Source organism: Boleophthalmus pectinirostris, unplaced genomic scaffold (genome assembly GCF_026225935.1).
Source record: "Boleophthalmus pectinirostris isolate CB_2022bp ecotype Guang Dong unplaced genomic scaffold, ASM2622593v1 HiC_scaffold_14, whole genome shotgun sequence".
Lineage (NCBI taxonomy): Eukaryota > Metazoa > Chordata > Actinopteri > Gobiiformes > Gobiidae > Boleophthalmus > Boleophthalmus pectinirostris.
This window is the reverse complement of record NW_026571047.1, coordinates 16,688,905-16,706,160: the sequence shown is the minus strand read 5'-3', so window position 1 is coordinate 16,706,160 and position 17,256 is coordinate 16,688,905. Positions and strand designations below refer to the sequence as shown.

At 42.8% G+C, this 17,256-nt stretch overlaps 3 protein-coding genes across 3 annotated transcripts in view; all 3 read right to left on the bottom strand.

Annotated features, from left to right (window-relative positions):
- Positions 1 to 923: 923 nt before the first annotated feature.
- On the bottom strand, positions 924 to 9,597 carry fmn2b (formin 2b). The gene is made up of 18 exons (XM_055150558.1): positions 8,258 to 9,597; positions 7,944 to 8,176; positions 7,388 to 7,560; positions 6,815 to 7,033; positions 5,476 to 6,383; positions 4,810 to 4,954; positions 4,301 to 4,388; positions 4,140 to 4,201; positions 3,747 to 3,838; positions 2,721 to 2,850; positions 2,504 to 2,650; positions 2,369 to 2,428; positions 1,722 to 1,842; positions 1,551 to 1,643; positions 1,430 to 1,481; positions 1,193 to 1,342; positions 1,039 to 1,120; positions 924 to 950 (listed from the first exon to the last, which is right to left on the bottom strand). The coding sequence occupies exons 1-18, from the start codon at positions 9,595 to 9,597 to the stop codon at positions 924 to 926; spliced, it is 4,122 nt and encodes a 1,373-aa protein (XP_055006533.1).
- Positions 9,598 to 11,510: 1,913 nt separating this feature from the next.
- On the bottom strand, positions 11,511 to 13,555 carry chrm3b (cholinergic receptor, muscarinic 3b). The gene is made up of 4 exons (XM_020918367.1): positions 13,349 to 13,555; positions 12,786 to 13,081; positions 12,049 to 12,635; positions 11,511 to 11,938 (listed from the first exon to the last, which is right to left on the bottom strand). The coding sequence occupies exons 1-4, from the start codon at positions 13,553 to 13,555 to the stop codon at positions 11,511 to 11,513; spliced, it is 1,518 nt and encodes a 505-aa protein (XP_020774026.1).
- Positions 13,556 to 16,774: 3,219 nt separating this feature from the next.
- Positions 16,775 to 17,256, bottom strand: part of ryr2a (ryanodine receptor 2a (cardiac)) — a 64,346-nt gene continuing 63,864 nt past the window's right edge. The window contains exon 114 of the mRNA XM_055150557.1: positions 16,775 to 17,106. Coding sequence (XP_055006532.1) covers positions 17,011 to 17,106 — 96 coding nt within the window. The 3' untranslated portion in view covers positions 16,775 to 17,010. The remainder of the gene's footprint in view (positions 17,107 to 17,256) is intronic.

Genomic DNA, 17,256 nt, shown 5'->3' with positions numbered 1-17,256 from the left:
TTACGTAATTTATTCTCAAAAGTGAAAGTGATAGCTGAAATTATTATTATTCTTTCTTTTTTCTTTTTTTTTTTTGGAGAGTACTGGATCAAACTACAGCTTTAGTCGATATGGGCATGTTTCTGTCACTTCCCTATGGTGTTTAGGGCAGAACTATAATAGCGCTTTTGGTTCCACCTGACATCTTTCACATTTGCATCGGTGTGTGTGAAAAAGTTGTACATCTAGTGGGTGGTTTTTGTAATAGTTAGTGTTTCTTGATTGATCCACTTGTGAATGTGTGAAACTTTAATAAAGTGTGTATTGTGAAGATGCGGTAGTAGTAGTAGAGTATAATGGACTGTAACTGTTTTTATATGAGTCTGAGGGACATAATCCGGCGTGTTTACATTAATGTGATGCCCTCATGTATGTTCATTAACATGCACTGTCCCTGCTGAATAAATTGAATGGAAGGGGTTGCCTATGAGCCACTATTTCATCAACGTGGTCCTCTGATTAGGTCTCCATAATAAAAAAAGAGGTGATGAAAAATACTTAATTTAATTTAAGACGAGAAGTTCACTGGAAAATCAGACTCATGTGCTTTGAAAAAGAAAGCAGGAAGGGCTGGCTGGCGATATTACAGTGTTTCAGTAAACAGAATTGTTTAATTGAAAGTTATTGTCATTATTTCTTTTTTTAAGAGCCATGTGTGCTTTTTTAGAACATTATATGTAGTGTAGCATAGTGTGGTTGCAGGCACTAAGACATTTGTATGGTATTACATCCATTCAAAAATAAAAATAAAGGCAAATCAGCATCCTACTTTCAGATCATGAGCAGACAGGTGTCCTGGCCCCAGACACGTATAATATGTGTGTAATGCCTGTGATGAACTCTCTCATTTATTCTTTTCCAGTGTCCGTTATGGTCCCTTCATGTCAGATTTTCATTCCCAGTTTAGCTTTCTGTGAGGAGATATAACATTGTTATTATAAGTGGTATGTATTTCCTGTGGGAGCAGAAAGCCACTGGAGTAGTCACAATTAAACATACAATGCCAGATGACTGCTTGGGTTTGACGCTGTACGATGCCTTCTCTTTAACTTGTCGAAAACTCTCCTCTGCTGCCTTGAGCCTGAAACAGACACAGAGCTTAGTGTGGAGTCTGTAGTTAGGACCGTGCTCTCAAAGGATGCTGTAGTGACACCTCTCTTTTAGGATGGCTCTGTTCTCCCTCTTCCACTGGTCTTTGAGGTCAGAGGAGAACTCATGCCACACGCTGAAGAAGGTCTGCAGGGACACCTCCTTCTCTCCAGCTTTGGCCTTCACCGAGAAGAAGACAGTGAGCTCCAGGAAGCTGAGAACACAAATTTGGGCTAGTAAAGATTTATTTATTTATCTAGATCTAGTATAGATTTGTTTGTAATGTGCACAAAAGACTTACAGAGTGTGTGTGCTGCTGAGCTGAGAGTCAAGGGTTTCCAATTCATTTTTAGCTGAAAAGAAAATAGGCTTAAAGTTATTGTTTAACATTAAACTCTAAATTAAAATATAGCAGAACTTACCCTGCGAAAGGAACTCCTCCATCTTATCTTTGAATGGCTGTAGATGCTCCTCTTCAGACACGCTGCAAACCTTTTCCACCTCTGTTGTGCACGCTGACACAACACACAGGTCACAAGTTTAAATCTGTTCATGAAATCAGTTTGTAGAAAAGCACAGGGAGTGAGTAGTACCTCTCAGATCCTTGCGAAGTCGCAGCAGGTCTTTTTGAAAATCTTCAAACTTCATCTGTGAAGCCTGGAAGAGCTCATGAGGCTCTGGGAGAGGAAAGAGACAGGTTTCTCGGCCAGCGTCCTGCCATACACAAGACCAGACAGAAACCACAGTGTTAAACCACACTGTTATGAATAATGACTCATATTTCTCTCTTTCTTTTTTGAAACCATATGAATAAATGACATCGGAGTTAAGAACATATTTTGTTTGAACTTTGAGCCCTGTCCACTTGACACACAAACAACTGTCTGATACAGTGTTCCTCTTGAAAATGCACCATGACAGAGAATGAATTTGTCTGGTACAGTGTCAGGCAGTTGGTTTCCTGTGTTTCTTAGTAATCCTATGCCTGATTGGGTGAAAAAGGTGAACCTGTTTTCTGTATGTGCCCCTCTGTAGTTATTACGTGCAATGTAAAATGAATAGATTCTATTTTAAGGTCTCTTTTTTCTTATTTAGCAGCTTTTACCATACAATGCATGATGTAAAGAGCATTTACTTTAACAAGAATAATTTACAGGTACACACTCTTTAACTGGGTATATTATAAATGAGTCAAGACAAGACTCACACACACATAAAGAGGGACAGATCATGGACATACCTCAGTGAAGTGTTGGAGGAAGTATCTTACGATGTAGGACAACAGGCTCTTGCTCCCATCCTGGAACCAAAACACAGTGTTTGATTAAGACGTTTTGCATATATTATAAAGAAATTCATGATACGCTGTACTCACACTGCTCTTAACATCTTTTAGTTTGGGAAGAATATCAAGTGTGAAACCATCCGCCTGGCCTCGAGTTCGATTTCCACCATTCATAAAGTTCCCAAAAACCAAAACTAGCCCCAAGACCTGCTTTACGGTCTCGCTGTCCTTCAGAGCCTACAGCACAGTTCAGTGGTTATAGAGTTTTGTACTTTTGTACAACACATATAAATAATATAAATATTACCGTGCACATTCTCTGCAGTACCTCCAGCTTCCTCATTATTGAACTCATGCATTCATTGAAACTGCTCTGAAACAGGATACAGAAGACTCGCCCGGAGAAGTTTGGTATAAGGGAGAGCTCAAACAAAAACCTGTAAAAGTGGTATATAGTTTCAAGTTGTATGTGTGTGAGTGAGCAATAGAAGTTATGGGAATGTGTATTAGTATTAATGCATCTAAGGTGTACAATGTAATTTTTCTACTGGACCCTGAAATGTTACACAGTATGTCATTACATCGATCTAGTTTGCATTTATATTTATTTAATTGCAGTTTTAATTATTATAAAAATGCCTTGAGATGTAAACATGTATTCTTATTGTAAGCGGGACAGTCATCCCATGCCTGTTGCCACGGTTTAGGTTTAATGACACCATGGAACATTCCAAAGCAATAACATCTCCATAGAGACAAGTGGCAGACCCTCCACCAGAAATGTTACCAAGGGCACAGTTAATCAAAAAAGATTCACTGAGTTACATTCTCCTATATACAGTCCAGCCCTGGCGCATTAGGGCAATAATACTAAAATTTCACACTGTATTTACAAAAGACCTGATACTACCAATTTTGATGCCACAATGATATAAAAACACAATGCTTTGGACAATTAAATGTAATTGTCAACACAAAATATCAGTAGTACTTTCTTTCTAATAGTAATAATTCAGAAAGGTCACAATGATTATAGATCTATTCGGGAAATGTCCAGTTTTGTCTTTTGTATGTAACTTTTGTATTGATATGGATATTTGTTTCAGTATTGATTAGTTTCTGGGTATACATTTTTTGACAACCCTAGGGCCCAGCGTATATTTTTCAGTGGTATGTAGGAACACCAGGGTAGGATTGAGAGTATCCAAACTCCAAACTCACACTAACTGGGAATTGAACTCATTACCTTCATGCTGTGAGGCAGAGGTGCAGAGGTAACAGCCCTACCCCAGTGTGAGTGGGACAGTTTTTGAGCAGCAGGTGAATTACTCACTGCTCAGGTTTATCCAGGGGCTTGGTGCTGTCCTTGTCTTTGGCAGTCTTCACATGTTTTTGAATCTTGTCCAGCTCTTCTTGCTGTGCCCTCTGTCAGAGCAAAAATACACAAGGAGCTTGTCATCATACCATTGAAAAACTGGGTACCACTTTATAATAAATACACCTTAATTACCCTTATAATGCATTAACAAAGACTTCATAATGAACAAATAGTTTATAAAGAATGATTCAGGCTTAGAAACTACTTAATTAAGGGGTTATGGTTAGCATTTAGCGATAAGGTATGAATAACGTGGTTTCTAAGCCTGAATCTTTCTTAATAATGTTAATGTTTTATTAAGGCTCATTACCAAATACCAAAAAAATGAAATACATTTCAGTAGCTCACATTCTCATAGAGAGCCTGCAGTGTCTCCAAGTCAACCACAGTGTAGTCCAGGTTGAGCACGGCTGGTTGGAGCAAAGTGAAGCACATGAGTGACAAACAGAGCTTTTCGCATGAACTTTATTTTAGTACATTATATATGTATGGAGTATTTACAAACTGACCGTGCTGAATGTCCTTCATATCCAGGTGCAGTGACGACATGAAGATTCCTACTGCCTGAGAGCGCTTGTTGTTAAGAAGTTTTACAACCTAAAAAAATTGCATGAAAACTGCATGAAATATTGGCATGTTCTCAAAAAATATATGAAATGTAAAATCTAACCTTTATTTAGTGTGAAACTGTACACAATTGTACAGTTTCACTGTCTGAATCTTATGTATATCACAAGTAAAAGGCAGGCTACATCCTTTTTTTGTTTTGTTTTTTTAGGTCTGAAAGTGTGGTAGTGAAGAGTGGGAAGAGACATTTAGTAAACTGTCTGAGCCCCTCAAACCTCTATGTAATTATTTTGGAACACACAGATCTGACAGGACAAAGTATGTATAATTTTGTGCATTACACATTCTAGCAGCATGATCATTTCACATAGACTCTCAAACTGAAATAGGCCCACAACGCTTACAACCACACATCTCCTTTTAGAAAAAATAACAATCCTGGAAAACTGACCTGCTTAGCCTTGGACTTGGTGATGGTATCAGAGAGAGGCTGTTTCTTCACCTTCACCGCAGTCTTGGAGAACAATTCCACAAATTCCTCAAAGTCGACTTCAGGCTCTTCGATGGTTTCCCACACTGATGACGTGGAGACTTCCCTAGGAAGAAGTAACTTTACTGAATCTGCAATGTATGGCTCCAGACATAAAACCCCACTACTCTCATCAAACTTCATTGAGGCTTTTATTTTCACATTTTTGTACCTTGCTAAATAAATTCACTATATAGAACTTAGAAGTTAGAATGATTGAAGCAACCAGGTATTATTCTCAACTTTGCCTGGTCTATAGAATGCCTAGAGATTTAGGCAAAGTAGAGAAGTATAGTCTACCATTTGAATGCAAATGGGATGCAAATACACAAGAACCCACCAAAAGTAGAATTTAATGCTTAGCCTTACTTTTAATGCATTTAATCCATGAGTCATTGTTTTGGATATCTGCTTGCTCTATTCTCCAAAAATCTCTATTATCTACACGTCATACCGGTTTTCTTGCTTTAGATTTTCTTTAACACAACCTTCTTCCATCTTGTGAAGTCATTCTACCAGATGCGGGCAAAAGCAATTTTTTCCTATGGATGCATTGCATGCACATGCATTATTTAAAAGATTGCATACTTTTTGGTGTGCAGCTGAATCCTGGTCCAGTATAAGGGCTTCATTGGTTTGGGGGGCTCCACTACTGCTTTTCGAGGAGGCTTTTCTTGGGTCAGACCCAAAGAGTATAGTCCCAAAGGCAGAGGAGGAGGAAGAGAGCCGAAAACTGGGGGGAGAGGAGGGGGTATGCACACTGCACCTGGAAGAACGCCACCCGGGAGAGGGGGAGGAGGCGGAGGAGCAGCCCCAGGGAGAGGGGGAGGAGGGGGAGGAGGAGGAGCAGTACCAGGTAGAGGTGGAGGAGGCGGTGGAGGAGCAGCACCTGGAAGTGGAGGTGGAGGGGGAGGAGGAGCTGCCCCTGGAAGTGGAGGAGGAGGGGGAGGAGCCCCAGGTAGAGGGGGAGGAGGGGGAGGCACAGCAGCTCCAGGTAGTGGAGGAGGTGGAGGGGGTAGAGGAGCAGTCCCAGGGAGTGGGGGCGGTAGGGGTGGAGGAGGAGGAGGAGCGAGACCAGAGAGTGTGGTTGGTGGAGTGGAAGCGGCATCTGAAAGTCCTAGCGGAGGAGGCGGCTGCATCTGACAGGAGCAGACGGGTGCACCTGTCCCGGCAGGTTGCTGTAGGAGACCACTGACTGCAGTTGTGTTACAGGAAGGTACTTTGAAGCTGAATTTCTCATCTATTGGAGATGTCTGCACTGATTTCACCTGAAGGCAGCACGGGCTGGTTTGTAGGTGGGCATCACACAGAGGCATGAGGGCTGGCTCACACCCCCCACACTCCCGCTCCACAGTGATAACTTTAGTGTCCAGCAGGGGGGGCTGTCGCTCCAGCTCAGCAATCTTAGTGCGGAGGTCCTCTATGGTTTGCTCCAGTTGTTGAATCACATTCACATGTTTCTCTTTCAGGTTTGCTGCCTTCAGGGCATGTTCCTCCTAAAAGAAAGGATTTCAGAAAGAACTTTGCTGAACTACTCAATCCTCAAAGACACTGGTAAATTAGGTAACTGCACCTTTGAAAATCTTGTTTCAAATGTAGGACTGACCTGACATTCTTGGCTCTCCTGTTGAGTTGAACTGGATGAGTGCTCTGTAAAAAAATATAAAGCAGAGGGTTTTGAATCTGCACTGTCACTGAGAGGCCTGCAGTGTGTTATAAACAGGTTTATAAAATGAACATGTACCATAAACACTTAAAGCAATATATCTGATTTTATCCTATGTAATTTTTTTCAATATTAAATTAATAATTAACTCACCCTGGCTAGGAAAAGTGTAACAAACATCATGACAGTGTACATACACCTCTGCACATTAATACTATTGTCAATTTGGAGTTAACAACATATCTACTAAGGTTAAGGTACCTCAACCTTAACCATAACATCTTTGGAAACATCATCGTATGGCTGCTGTGTAATATACGGTATTGAAGAGCTCATACCAGCCTCTGTGGCGGTGCTCGGCCTCCTGCTGTCCCCTGGTCGCACTGGGCTGAATGCTGCTCGGAGATGGCCCTTCATCTCCAGAGCCTCCAGAGAGAGTGGAGGCTGGCTCACTGCTGCCCAAGTGTACAGCTGGTCATGCTGTGGGCACAGAGAAACTAAATGGAATGGACTTAGAAACAGTTTGATAAGTGTTTTCACAAAAATACTATTACCAAATTTCTGGATGATAGTTTTATTTGGTTTGGTGCTAGAGTTGGGGTGAATTGTGACTTATAAACACAGATATGTTCTGTTTTCATTATTAATTTAATTTCTATATAATTATTTGTATGTAATTTCTATGTAATTACATATAATTGCACTTCGTTATCATGTTCTTACTCTGTTGTAAAGATCTACATTTTACAATATGTAACAATTTCATTATAATGTCTCATTAGAGAGAAGAAGTAAAGATTGATGTTTGACGATGTAACGAGCACTGTCACCTACGTGGAACTTGGCTGCTGTGGGCAGCTGGCCCATGCTGTCCCCCAGAGGTTCTCTGAAGCAGTCAGTGAAGGGCTGCAGCAGTCCCATGGCCAGGATTTTGGAGCAGAGCTGCTCAGCCTCCTCGGGCTGCTCCTGCTGCTGCTGATGGAAGAGCTTCTCCAAGAGAGTCCTCCCTGCACACACACAGCATCAAACCCAAATCAGTTTAATAGCTCTCTTACAGTCCTGATTAGAGAAGTGTGGACCTGCGGCACACTCAGTATGAGGATTACCCCGTAACTATTCTGTCATTGCTTTAGTGTAGCAGTATATAGGACAAATATGATATACAAAATTTACAAAATATACAAAACATAATTTTTACTTAATTCAATAATGCTATTCTAATTTTTAAAATAACTATTTGAACATGATCTCAGTTGGACCATGTATATTAATTATAAGTAAAGAAACAAACAAATAAAGGAATAAATTACATTTGGTTAACATAAGACATATTAGGGTATGTTCTGACAAAGCTGCAGTGAAGCATCATGCTGAAGGACATTCCTCTCACCTGTGAAAACATCTGGGTACATGCAGATGCTGCTCTGACAGGAGGACCTCCGCGTGGGGCAGAGAGGCTGGCTGCCACCCCTGTGGGCCTCAAGAAAGTCTCTGGAAACTCCAGAGACTTCATCGTGCTCACGGGACACCCTCAGCTCCTCTGTCCAGTCTGCAGACCGGCTCAGGGGCCTCCCACTGCTGCGAGAGCGGTGTCTGTGCAGTCTGCGGCTTTCTACTAGTGTCCTGCAACAAGCAAAGAGTGGATGGAAGGTTAACAGATAGAAATAGTAAAATGAATAGTGTGGCGGTAAATAATAAATATACCTGTGCAGCATATGGGTGTCTCGTCGGGGGGACAGTGGGCTGTGACAGGGGGAGTGTCCTGGGGAGCTGAGCTGTCTTGTGGTGGTCTTGATGTATGAAGGGATGATGGCTGGATAGGGTTTCACTACAGGACTGGGGGGTTGGCTGGGCCTGAGGCCTCTCTTGGCCAAAGAGGGGCTCTCGTGTGGGGTCACAGGGCTCCTGCGGTGCTGTGGAGTGGAGGTGGCTGTGTGGTCGGTCACAGAGAGGTTGTGTTCAGATTCTGTAGTAACACTGTCGTCCAAAGACTCAGCGCTCATCCCTGACCCCACATGACCTTTAGCCCCTGAGCTGAGTTCTTCCAGGGGACCGTCCTGACTGATACACATCGTTACCACAGGAGCACCCCACTCTTCAAGTTGCCCCACGTGTTCCTCCGGAGCTGCTTCATCAGCACTGACAAACGTGAAGCCAGCGGTTGTCATAGTGACAGGGCTGCCTATGGACCCTCCACATGTTGTCATGGTAACAGTGGTGTGAAGGGACAGATCGGGTGCAGCACAAACAGGGGCTTCTGTGTCCGCACACTCGTCCTCAGTCCGTGCCAAGTCCGGGTGTAAAATGGGGGAGAGTTTCTCCTGACAGGGCAGCAGGGTCTCTACAGTCTCCTCAGGGGGGTGTCCCACCCCAGTGTCCAGAAAGGACAGTGCATCAGAGCCCAATTCCAGCTCTGGGGTCAAGTCCACAGCTTCAGGAGGTGTGAGGTAGACACCTCCATTGCTCTGCCCTCCGATGCCCACTCCTATGCCTCGCTCAGTGTCTGGGTCAGTGGGGGTGTGAGCACTGCTCCGGACTCCCCCATGCTGCTGGTGCTGGAGGCGGATGGTGAGCTGGATGTCTGCGAGCAGGTCCTGGTGGTCAGCGGCCGAGTGAAAGCTGTAGATGTCGGTGTCGGAGCCTGAGCTGCCCCCCTTGTGACCTGCCTCCTCCTGGTTTGGCTTTCCATGGGTCTCTTGGGCAAGACCCTCATTGTCAGACTGCCCCAGCTCATCAGCGGACAGGTCTGGGGTCTTGGTGGGGTCCTGGCTGTGCTGTGGAGTTGCCAACACATCTTCCTTGGAGCCATTCACAGACGAACAGCCTTTGCCTTTGAGCTGGCCTCTCTTCTTACGGATGGAGAACACAGACTTGGACTCAGATTTGTTTTTCCTCTTGTTGGCAGTGCCATGTGGGCCCCCTCCTCCCTGTTTACCATGGTTCTTCTTTCCTCCTTTGCGCTCTCCTGATAAATCCTTGGTTCCATCGTCCAAAGAAGGGCAACTTCCATTAGCTCTGCGCTGTTTTGCCTCCTGGTTTCCCATGCTGACGTTGTGAGGCAAATAAAGACTGGTGGCTCAGGCCATGGCTGTCCCCTCCACCACAGTGCAGCCTCTGAAGCACTGCAGCTCAGGCTGTGATGCTAGGCTGTGGTTACGTCTGCTGTGTTCCGGTGACGAGGCTGTGAGGTTGTGATGCTCTCACTGATGCAGACACTGCTGTCTTCAGCCCCTTCTACCTCCCCACCCCCACTGCCTGCTCTGGGGACAGGGCTGGGGGTCTCTGTGACTGGTACAGCCGCTAAGGAGCACAAAGGCCTGTGATGGGAGGAGATGCTGCTGGAGGAAACACAGGGGTCTGGGTGGGGGAAGCTCACAGACACACTGCAGTCAGCTTCTACTACATTTCCCATCATACTCACACAAGAGCATACATTACCCAGAGTGCACTGAGAGCCCATTCTTAAAGTATCAGGACACACAATCAGAGGACCAACCCAGAGTACATGCAAAATCACCACAACTTGTTCATGTTATTTTATCATCACTGACCGGACAACAAAGGTGCCCGCTCATGCACATGCTACAGATGCGGAACAAAGAGCAACCCTCATCCACGCGGCTCGCAGCGCCCTCGTGTGACATGGAACGGGACTGCGTCTTTCAATGTAAAATAATTAAAATAATGTAGATGTGTGCGCTCACTGACGTTGCTTTCATGAAATACCGTTAACAGTACACTACACTGACTCTAAGACGCTAGTCTTCATCCCCATATATATATATATATATATATATATATATATATATATATATATATATATATATATATATATATATATATATACATACACACACACACACACACACATATATATATATATATATATATATATATATATATATATATATATATATATATATATATATATATATATATATATATACACACATATATATTTATATATATATATATATACACACATATATATTTATATATTTATATATATATTTATACAGAATTGATAGTCTAACACATTTTTTTTTACCCAAATCTTTATTATAAAAGCACTGTGTGCTGGGAATTGACAGAAAAGGATCATGGAGTAATTTACAATTTAGAGGCTGTTTACGCAGTGCTGTAAGAACTCTTGGGCCTCAGAACATGCATGTTATATGTAGCAAAATGTAAATAATTTAAATAAAACATCTCATGTGTAGTATGAAATTATGGTTTAACAAAGTCTCACAGCAACAACAAACAGGCTTGTACCATATTGAAGTGTTAAGTTATGACTGAAGAAACTAGTCCACTATGTACCATAAAAAATAATAATAATTAAAAAAAAACAACATTCAGACAATGTATATCCACACAGCCCCACACATTTGTTTTTATGGTGAAAATAAAAATGACTTTCTGTTAGCTGTAGCCAGGTACTGGTTTGGGCCCATAACAGAGAATGCCCTGCTGTAATGTCAGGTAATGTAGCATTTCAAAAGTATAACTTTAAGTACAACAGTCACATTACACCACTTTTCCGTATTGATTAAGAATTAAATTATTCTGTTTTAGTAGTAAGTTAATATCAAGACTGGTGTTAATTCCAAACACCATTTACAATAGAAACCCTTTAATAATTATAAGCTACTTTAGTATCATTACTCCTTTGTTGTAGTCAATAGTTACTGCTTAGTCAATGAAAATTCCTACTATATTGAAGCTGTATAATTGGCCAAAGGAGAGTCTGTTCTCTGAGGGCTCCTAATGGTAAAACAGAGGGGCCCTGAGCAGTTATCTAGTCTGGTGGAACGCAACACCTCTGAACTCAAATTGGAAATTAATTTCTGCCCAGACAAACATAAAGTTCATGTGACCCTGACAAATTAATGCTCTCTTTCAGCTAATTGCTCAAAACAGCATTATTAGAACACAGTCTAAATTTTCACAGTGGCTTTTATCTGCGGAAGACTGCTGCTCTGGCCTTCTTGCGCTGACTCCATTGACACAGCAAAATGTCCCTGAAAGTGTCCCTGAAGGTTTTGTTGCAGAGAGCGTAGCACATGGGGTTGATGGTGCTGTTGACGTAGCAGAGCCAGTAGCCCAGGGCCCACAGACTGTCAGGGATACAGTCCTGGCAGAAGGTGTTCACCAGCACCATGATGTTGTATGGCAGCCATGTGGTCACAAACGCCAGGAGGATGGCGCTGAGAGTCCGAGCTGCCTTCTTCTCATTGGCCTTCTTCTCGTTTTTTCGCTTGTTGATCTCACTCTTGGCTTTGGATGCCAAACGTTTGGCTACTGCTGCTTCCTTTATGCTGATGGAGGGGGCCTGCACACTCTGGATCCCTGAAGAGGGCTGTTTCTCCAGGCTCCTGGTTTTGTCTAGAAAGGTGATAATTCGTATGAGTAAACCTATAATAACAAATATAACTATCATTGTTTAAACTTTCTGAATCTCTTTTGTGGCAGTGAACAGAATGTGGTGTCCTGACCTGGTTGGGCTGCTGGAGGCCGGGGGGTGTCTCTCCCTGTGGACACTCTGTTGACAGTGTCAGAGCTGCTGTGCTCGACTGCTCTCAGAGCATGGGGGGACCTTTTGGGAAAGACAGGGCAACAGGAAGCCCTCAGTGCGTGGCCACTGCTTCTGGGGTGGCCCTGTCTGGACTCCTCCTGGCTCTGGTTCAGCTCTACACTGCTGCAGCTCTGGGAGCTCATCTGGCGCAGCACGGCCTTCTCTGTTTGTGGGGGTCTCGGAGCAGACCCAGAGCCCTTAAGACTCTGCACATCTTTGGCCCTCTTCTCTGTTTCCTGGTAAATTCTCCAGAAGAGAACACTCATGATGCACACGGGGAGGTAGAAGGCAGCAATGGCTGTGCAGAAGGTGATGATGGGCTCTGAGAGGAACTGTATGTAGCACTCTTTGGGCTGCACTGTTCGCTCTCCCACAATGTACTGCCAAAACAAGATGGCTGGAGCCCAGAGCACCAAGGAGACGGACCAGGCCAGGCAAATCATCACCATCGCCCGCTTTGTGGTGCGCTTGGCCATGTAGGTCAAAGGTCGAGTCACAGAGAAGTATCTAAACACACACACACAAAGCAATATCAGAGCTGGCTGCAGTGTGTCAAGAAGTGAACAAACTAAGAATTCATTTTCATTTGAACATAATTGTACTGATTTGAACCAGAATGTACAGTTGAGAAAAGAGACAGCATTGTGAGTCTCTCACCTGTCGAAGCTGATGACCAGCAGGTTCATAACAGATGCGTTACTCGCCACATAGTCAATGGCAAGCCACACATCGCACACAAGAGGACCCAGAGCCCACTGATCCATGATGATGTAGGTGGTGTACAAGTTCATAGAGAGGGTGCCGATGGTCAGGTCTGCAAAGGCCAGACTCAGGAGGTAGTAGTTGTTCACAGTTTTCAGAGCTTTGTTGATTTTGAATGAGACCAGAACAAGAATATTACCAACCACGGTGACAAGGGACAGCGAGCCAGTCAGGAAGACTATTATTATAACCTGCATGCACAGTCAAGAGAGAGTTTGAAGTCAGCACTGAGGCTTCCAGATCATACAGATAAAAAGATAAGGAAGTACAGGGAAGGCTGTTAAAAGTCTCAGCTCTTTAGAACAGTCACCTCTATCAAAGCTTTACATTCAAAATCACAGTAATTTAGAAAACTATGAATCTTTTATGTTGATATTCATTATATTTTGTGAATTTTGTCTCCAATATAATTAAAATTTGTGTTATAATTAAAAAAGCAGAAGACATTGGTGCTCTACCTGCCAGATTGTGTGCCCACCTAGTGGGTCAAAGTCTTGGGGGGCAGGTGCTGTAGTGTGGTTCAGATAACTCATGTTCCCTCTCTGATCAGACTGGCTCCATTCTTCCACAGCAACCTGATCATCCAACGACAGGGGTCTGACACGTGCGGTCTCACCTGGGGGACTGGGGTAGGCTTGGGGCACCAAACTCAAGCTGCTGGTCATGTTTCAGACAACACTGGACATCTACAAACAAATGCATGCTGTGAGTGGTGTCACTTCTCCACAGATCTGACCGGTAAATTGGCCTTGTGGTTTCACCCACTTGTCCATGTGGAAATATGTTTAAGGCCATACTGTGGAACAATGGACAAAGCAAGACCATGAATACAAGCAGGTGCGAGCAACAGGGTCTCTCAAGGTACTTTGATCTATAAGTGTTTAAATTATAACATAGAGTATTATTGAAGGACATGAAAAGATGCCATTCACTACATACTTCCACCCATTACCTCTGCTCTCATTCATCAATACAGTTCTAAATGTTTGTTTCCCTCCTACAGCAGGTCTGCAGACTCAGGGTTTTGCTGGTTCTGGCATAGATTAGCATAGCCTGTAAAGAAGTGCATGTTCACTAATACAGGCTGTACTAATTAAAGCCACAACCACCGCTCTTGTCGTACATGTCCACTTAGCAGGAACCATGTCCTTTTCCAATCTGCAGTTACATTGATAAATAAATAAATATATAAATATATATATATATATATATATAGGAGATGAAGTGGGAGTCTTTCTTCACTTGGATGGAAATATTTTTAATCTACGCAGTAAAAGGCTGCAGGGCTGTTCAAGAGTACATCAGAAATTATTATTATTATGTACCCTACCTTATTTTTTCTTGCAGAAAGAAGGTGTGTGACCCAGCCTATCCCATCCTCCCTCACTGATAAAAGAATCCATCAAAGCCATAGTATATAACTTATTGCCAAAAGCCAAAAGCCAAAAACAAAAAAAACTAAAAAAAGTGAGTGAATGAGTGAGCGTGTGGGATAGAGCCTCTTGTTCCTTTGGTTAGAATATTTCACAGTATGGAATAAAACCTACTTATGAATATGGAGAATGTTCCAAAGTACTAGTTTAACTTTTTGGAATTCACTTGACTTTCCATCTCCAGAAAGTTACGTACTATCACCATAAGATACATTCAAATATTAACTATGGCTTTTCAACCCCCAAATAAATAATAATAATAATAGTAAATATTTTTGTAGAGACTTAGAATATATTCCTAAAATGTCCCGATGAGTATCCGTGTAGTTTTGTGATAGTAAATTGAGATGTGTGGACTCACCTGGGCTGGTCAGCGTCGCTCTCACTCTGAGCTTAGAGGACTGATTTGGAAAACTCTGAACCAGAGCTCCTCCTCCCTCCGTCCAACCACAACATTGGAACCAGTTAAGGTCAAATAGGCAACTTAAGCATGCTTATTTAACAATTATATAGACTATAAATAGGTACTAGTTCTATTGGTGATTATAAAGCGATGATGTTGTGACTAGAATATGCATGGCCAGATCTTGCCATCAGTGATCAAATGTTATTGCACATTCAGATATGGTATAAGGTACTGTCTCCCTCCATGTGTTCTCATTGTATGGACAGCTTTTGATTCATATAATTACTTGTAGCTCAAATAGGTTGTGTGTGGATGGTGCATCTACCTATGACAGAAGTTGAAATCAAATGTCATAACAATCAAAAGTTTTGTATTTTTATTAATTGAATAAATACATGAATAAAAAGATCATGAATAATAAATGCATATTTAAATTTCTGTTTTAATAAGCAAGCTTGAATAGATTACAATGGCCATTCCCTGCATACATCCTGAAACATTGCTGGAGCAACCACAGAAAAAGGATGCACTTAAAACCAAACCTGTGAGATTTCAAGATTACAAACATTTTATCCTAAATATACACTCACTATCCAATTACTCTGTGCATGGTGTACTTTTGATTGTTTGGTCATTTGGGCTGATTGGACAGGACAACAAAGAAACAAGAGGTTAAAGGTTAAAGGTGAGCAGAGGCGGAGTCCAGACTTGAACCTACAGCACTGCAGTGGGCAGTCTGTAAATGTGCTCTGTATGTGCCACATGCTCTACCAACTGAATATACAAAAGGCTCATTTTAGAACATTATCATAAACCTGCAGGAAACATGCAAAGTGTTCCTAGGCTACTAAGAACACAATTTTTTTCAACACAGCATTCCTCAAAATGTCTAAAAAAAATACATCTGAACGCATGCCCAAGGTCGTGTAAACTGCTCTGGGCTCATCCCCGGTTGAGGGCTGCTGTCACAAAGGGTCAGTGCGGCTGCAGCGTGGACACAGACAGAACAACTCTCACTTTCACAGTAAATACCACCAGAAAGTGTGAAAACTAGAGCAACGATTTTATTTCTGGTAACCTCCACAATGTTCATGTTTATTTGGTGGTGGGTGTTCAAGCAGTGGAGTTCATTCATACTGGCATTGCGCAGTAAGCTGATGGAGGTGCCTGTTACTTTGGATGTTTCTGCTGTGATGAGGACATGCTCCATCTAGAGGCCACTGCTGTTACTGTAGGGTTCTCACGCCCACGTCAACTGGAAGACATCTGTAGTGAAGAGGGTGTGAAGACATAAGGTTCAAATACTTCACTGCACATCTAAGTGTCCAGGCCAAAGGGGGAGTGTAGAGTGGCCACAGAGGAGTGGACGTGTCCATCTGCACCGAGAGCCCCTGGCGTAAGGCACTGGTTCCTGTCCTTGAATCTATACCGCCCCCATTACCGATACATTTGGATGCACAATCGTCTCACTTGGTAACTTTGGTATTGCTTTCTATCACTTATCCATCAGCCAAACATGTCAGCACCAGGAGAACGCATGCATCCACATGAGCCAATCTTGGCTCTTCACTATTAGAACAGTGTGTCAGGTACATTGATAGCAGTGACCTCAGTTAAAGTGCACATTGTTAATTAAATGATACAAAGTGAAAATAAGATGCTTTCTGTCACTAGTAATAGTTGAGCGTCTGAGTGTACTTTGTTTTTGAACGCTTTACATGAAAAATACCAACTTAATACTGGAGTTTATTGCAGAAAGCAATGACTAGACAATGGTTTATCCATTCATCAACAGTCAAAAGGTTGTGAATTGGGATTGTGATCACCTCTCTGTGGTCCTGAGTGCACAGGCACTATATAAAACCAATGTTGCACATATGACCTTGAACTTGGCAGTTCATTTTTATGAAAGTTGTAGTTGTGACAGCTCCTCTCCTGTTCTCTAGGATACTCAGGAGCAGAGTATAACCAGTCTCAGAATGGACACAGGAGCAAAACTGTCCTGGAGGAGGGGGTCGTGCTGGTTCTGGGGCGGGCCTGAGGCGATGGATGGGTTATTGCGAAATGCTTCATTGGAGCTCAACATGTGAGCTCACATGCAACGTGCATTAAACACAAGAGTTGAGAAGCTCCCAGAGCAGCAGTGAGTTTGTCCAGCTGTGAGCTATGAACCCTGGTCCGTGTCTGTGCTGTTCAGAGCATGTCAGTCAAGTCAGTGTGCTGCCCCACCAGGGCCTTCACTGGAGGAGGAGACTGGAACAGATTTTGTGTTAACGAGGACTCAATTGAGCTGATCCTCATATTGTTTACGGAAACAGTCTCCAGCAGGAAAGAATTCCCAGCAGCGCTCCTGGTACATCTTCCACACATAGGACTCCTGTGGACAGAGGGCATTTAGATCAGGCTCTGTATGTGGCACTTAAAGCTCTACACCTGCGCAGCATTGTTTTTATTTCACAATCTTGTTACACTACTTTGCCCTCTGCTCATGGGATGAACTCCATGCATTAAACAAATGATAACACTA